Raw genomic sequence first — 4,216 nt, 5'->3', positions numbered from 1 at the left:
TTAGAAAGTGAACCATGGATGGGGAAATGTTGGCAGTTTTCTCAAAAAAGGCTTGAATTCAAGAAGTTTTAGATTTGCGTGGTTTTTTTTTGAGTCCACAGAATTCGTTTTGGCATCGTTGGATAGATGGATCCGCCCTTGTTCTAAAGTTATTTTACAACTGTAAATTCAATAGTGTTCGAGGCTCTATGCAGTTTAAATGTAGTCTTTCACTCAAATAAAAGTAGCGTGAATAAATTTTTTTTGCGTGAAGTTTCGAATTCAACTCGAAGTTCAATTTTTCAAATTCTAAATGGAAATTCGGGGTTTTAGTTTACCTTGTATGTATCATGATTGGTATCATTCCTTTCATGCAATAGTTGAAATCTTATTGAAAGCGCCAACACTGGCTCCATGGCTTGCAGGCAGCTACATAACCTCAGAATACGGTACTTGACGGGGAAATGTCACCGCAAAATATTCGAACATTCAAATACACTTTTTGCCGCAAAAACACCATTTTAGAACGGGGAAAGCGAACCAATCCAACACTAAACTCTTCCGATTGTGAAAATGCACAATTTGGGCATTTTTGGACGATTTTTTCCCTTAATTTTCTCGATTTAATCGGCACGGCCACTTTATTGCGCGCACAAACCGTCACTGTTTCTATGACAACCAAGGTGACGGTCAAGTACCTTCTATAGGGTGTTTCAAACAAATATGTCGTCATGCCATAAATTATGTTCACTGATAAAACCCCGAATGAAAAAAATTAAGAACACCTAAAATTTTTTCTCAGAAATTAAACGTGATTTGGTATATGAAAAAGTTCAAAAAATCACTTTTTTCTTAAGTATGAATTTGGTGTTTGATTCTGAGAATTTCCAGAGATATTTTAGTGAATCGAGGTTGCCAGTTAGCAAAGTTTTTCCTTCTTCAATTGCTTCTAAACTATTTCATAGAACATCGCAAAAACCAAACTTGTGTACAGGGTGTTTGTAAAAAACATGCAGATTCATCCAGTAGATTATTTATTGATTCAAAGAAATTTTGCACTCACCGCCCTATTGGCGAAATATCAAAAACTTTCACAACAAAGTCATGCTCTTAGCCTTAACATAAAACTCATTGAATCCTGATCAAATCATATATTTTCCCTTGTTCAAATCACCCTGGACATTAACAGGCAGCCTATGGCAAGCACCATTGAAATCCCCACTTTTCCTGCGGAATTGCAAAAGTTTGATGAGCATGTTGAACAATAGAACCTGCTCAGGTCTGGATATAATGCCCGAAGTCCGCTTTCGATGTTGCGACAAGAGTTTGATCTTGGATCGCACGCCCTGGAAGTAACCAGGATTTGTCCTGGAATAACCAATCAGCCACAGTTTCTCCATTGCAGGGAAACTCACCAGTTATATAGGAAACCGTGGAACAAACTTCGTCGGAGCTGCAAACCACCGTAGAAACATTGGGAGCCATGGGATTGTGGCACAGAGATCCCCTAGCGCCGTCCCGGTACGAGTTACATTGGTAGCATCTCAGCTGAGCCTCGGCAACTTCAGAAGCGATCAGATAATTATAACCAACTTAATTTTATTTGTTTTGGCACTTACCTGAAGCAAGCACGAGCACAAGAACCAATAAAGCTGGGATCAGTTGATTAGGCACCATGACGAATTTTGCTGCCTTCGTTTAAGTTGGATCGCTTTAAAGTTATCTGACTGGTACTTATCTTCCTGATGTGGCTATCATAATTTACAAACTGGCATCATTTGTGCAAACAAACACGTTTTCTATAGGGTGTGGCAAAAATGTTTCAATTGTATACACGCAACCATTTCCTTACTGAAACGTTTAAACGGTTTCGAAATGAACAACTTTTTATGGGAAATCCGGCTGTAGCTTCGGTGTTTTACGGAACTTTTGAACACTGCGACCAAAAACGCGATATCAGAGCGTTATTTTGCATTTTGGAGTTTAGCAAACGGCCCTTAATTGGGCTCGTTTTGCGGTGAAGAGCCCAAATTTTCGGAATAAATCGGGCTGCAGCTTTGGCTGTTTAAGGAAGTTCCGGCATTTGAAAAATTTGTCCAAAAGTACGGAAGCAGGGCTTTATTCCGATTCCGAAAGTGTAGAAATGGGCCCTGAATTGAACGAAAGGATACCAAACCCGAACTTATCGGGATACCTAAATCTGACTGCAGCTTCGGTGATTTGAAAAGCTTCCGGCATCTGAAAACGAAAATCTGAAATTTTTAAAGTTCGCAATATGTGCTTTCCACCATATTTGAAAATTAAAAAATGTGATATTTCTTGGGCTTGTTTTGAGGTCAAGAAGTTGTTAAAGGTTAAAAAAAACTTCAATTAATTGGACTCGTTTTCTGCCGAAAACTGCAGGGCTTGAAAAAAGGAACTTGTATCAGCTTGTCATGCCGACTTTTTGCGGCTGTATATGCATTTCGAGTAGTCTGGTGGATTGAGCCACAAAAAACAGCCCTATAAAACGTGGATTTTTGGCCGAAAAAGCTAAATCCAGACACGTCTACCGTAATGGAACCGTTCAAGAATATAATCGTGCTTTTGACAGCTTATATTTCTTGTTGGGAGCATTCGCGTGAACTTTCGCTGCGGAAATAAATAAACGAAATTTCCACCTTTTCAGGAAACGCTTTTGAGCCGTGAAAGCACTCGATCGTTGACGCTGGCAACAATTTCTAAAGCACCCGCTGCTTGATCCTGATTGAGACGTTTCCATGCGGCCCTCACCCACCCTTCCAGTAACAGTCAGAACGGTGTCCGGACGATAAATTTCGTCCTGGAACTGACCATAAACTGCACTTCGAGCCGATAAAATCAATTGCAATTCCCATTTACCGACAACGTTTAGATGCAATTGCACCAACTTGCAACCATCTACCTGATAACGCTCGGTACGTGGCTCACTTCCAGTGGATTTATTGTTGCTGATTTTCACGATTAATTTCTATAATACTAATGCATTCGGGAAGGTTAATGGAAAATTCATCTGCCTAAAAAATTCGCCCAAATTTTCCAGCTTTATGCTCAATTTTCTCAAGTTTCACTTAAAAATGCAAAATGTCTTAAGGAATTTTCCGCGAAAAATTATGAAATAAATTTCGAATCCTTCGTCGCTTTGTTGAAAGTTTCGAAATGCCTTTCAAGTTTCGAATTTGTAACTAAAATCAAACAATCAATTTTATGTCAAAAAAGGAACAGAAGAAGCGAAAGTTTATAACAGATTAATTGGAAATTTCGTCACCACCATTCCTCTGAAGACTGGAGAATTTGTTAAACAATGTGGTTTTTTAGTTTCAACTGATTTTTTTTGCTTTAGTTTCTACTAAAAACGCTCTATTTTGTTGAGTTTTACTTAGACATACTGACGATCTGGAGGACTTTTACGAAAAAAATTACAAGAAAAATTTATAGCTTTGTGGAAAATGTTCATGAACTGTTTTCAATGTCGGGACAAAAACGAAAATAAATTCCTACCGTTTTTCCCGCAAACCGTTAAGGTTTTCTCCAAAACCGATCACAAAACTAAAAGTTTTTAATCGAAAACGCAAAAAAACAATATTTTCTGATGATTTTTTCTTTTTTGACCATAATCGGGTGTTTTCAGTCAAAAATTACAAAATTTATTTTGCTGGAAAATTCGCCCCATTTATCAGTTTGCAGGGAACTTTAGAAAACTCTTTTCAACTGCAAATATCTTTAAGAAACGACTAGAGAGCAAAAGTTTACAAAACATTTTTGGGGAAAATTCGCCGCTCTCATCGCTCTGAAGATTCCTAAAGTTCATTTAAATTTTCAGGTCATTCCAGTTTTAACAAAGTTTTCATTAAGCAATTCTTTCTACGCAAAAATCGCATTATTTTTTAGTTTTATGTAAAATACTTGGAATCTTAGGTATTTTCTTTTAAAAATTATAAGATACATTTTATTGGAACACTCGCCTCTTTAACCGCTTTGCAATAATGTTTGGAAAACTTTTTGTAGCTTCGAGTTATAGACAAAACCCTAGTAATTTTTTCGAGGACATTTTCGAAAAATATAATAATTGATTTGGAAAACTCTTGCAAACTTTTTTCTTCAGTTTCTTCACTTTTAGGTCAGTATTTCTCACAACAACTCTGTCTCTAAACAGAAAAACCGCGTTTTTCTTAACGTTTTATTGTAAAATACTGGCAAACTGAATCTTTGATGATAA

The 4,216-nt window shown here is 37.1% G+C and overlaps 1 protein-coding gene across 1 annotated transcript; it reads right to left on the bottom strand.

Moving 5' to 3' along the window:
• Positions 1-996: 996 nt before the first annotated feature.
• On the bottom strand, positions 997-1,728 carry LOC109534793. The gene is made up of 3 exons (XM_019900581.2): positions 1,599-1,728; positions 1,395-1,541; positions 997-1,347 (listed from the first exon to the last, which is right to left on the bottom strand). Exons 1-3 carry the CDS (start codon positions 1,654-1,656, stop codon positions 1,145-1,147), a joined length of 408 nt encoding a protein of 135 aa, XP_019756140.2. The 5' UTR covers positions 1,657-1,728; the 3' UTR covers positions 997-1,144.
• Positions 1,729-4,216: the final 2,488 nt, after the last annotated feature.

This window comes from Dendroctonus ponderosae, unplaced genomic scaffold, assembly GCF_020466585.1.
Source record: "Dendroctonus ponderosae isolate FM_Combo_2020 unplaced genomic scaffold, Dpon_F_20191213v2 Dpon_F_20191213_11, whole genome shotgun sequence".
NCBI lineage: Eukaryota > Metazoa > Arthropoda > Insecta > Coleoptera > Curculionidae > Dendroctonus > Dendroctonus ponderosae.
This window is presented reverse-complemented; position numbering and strand designations above follow the sequence as displayed.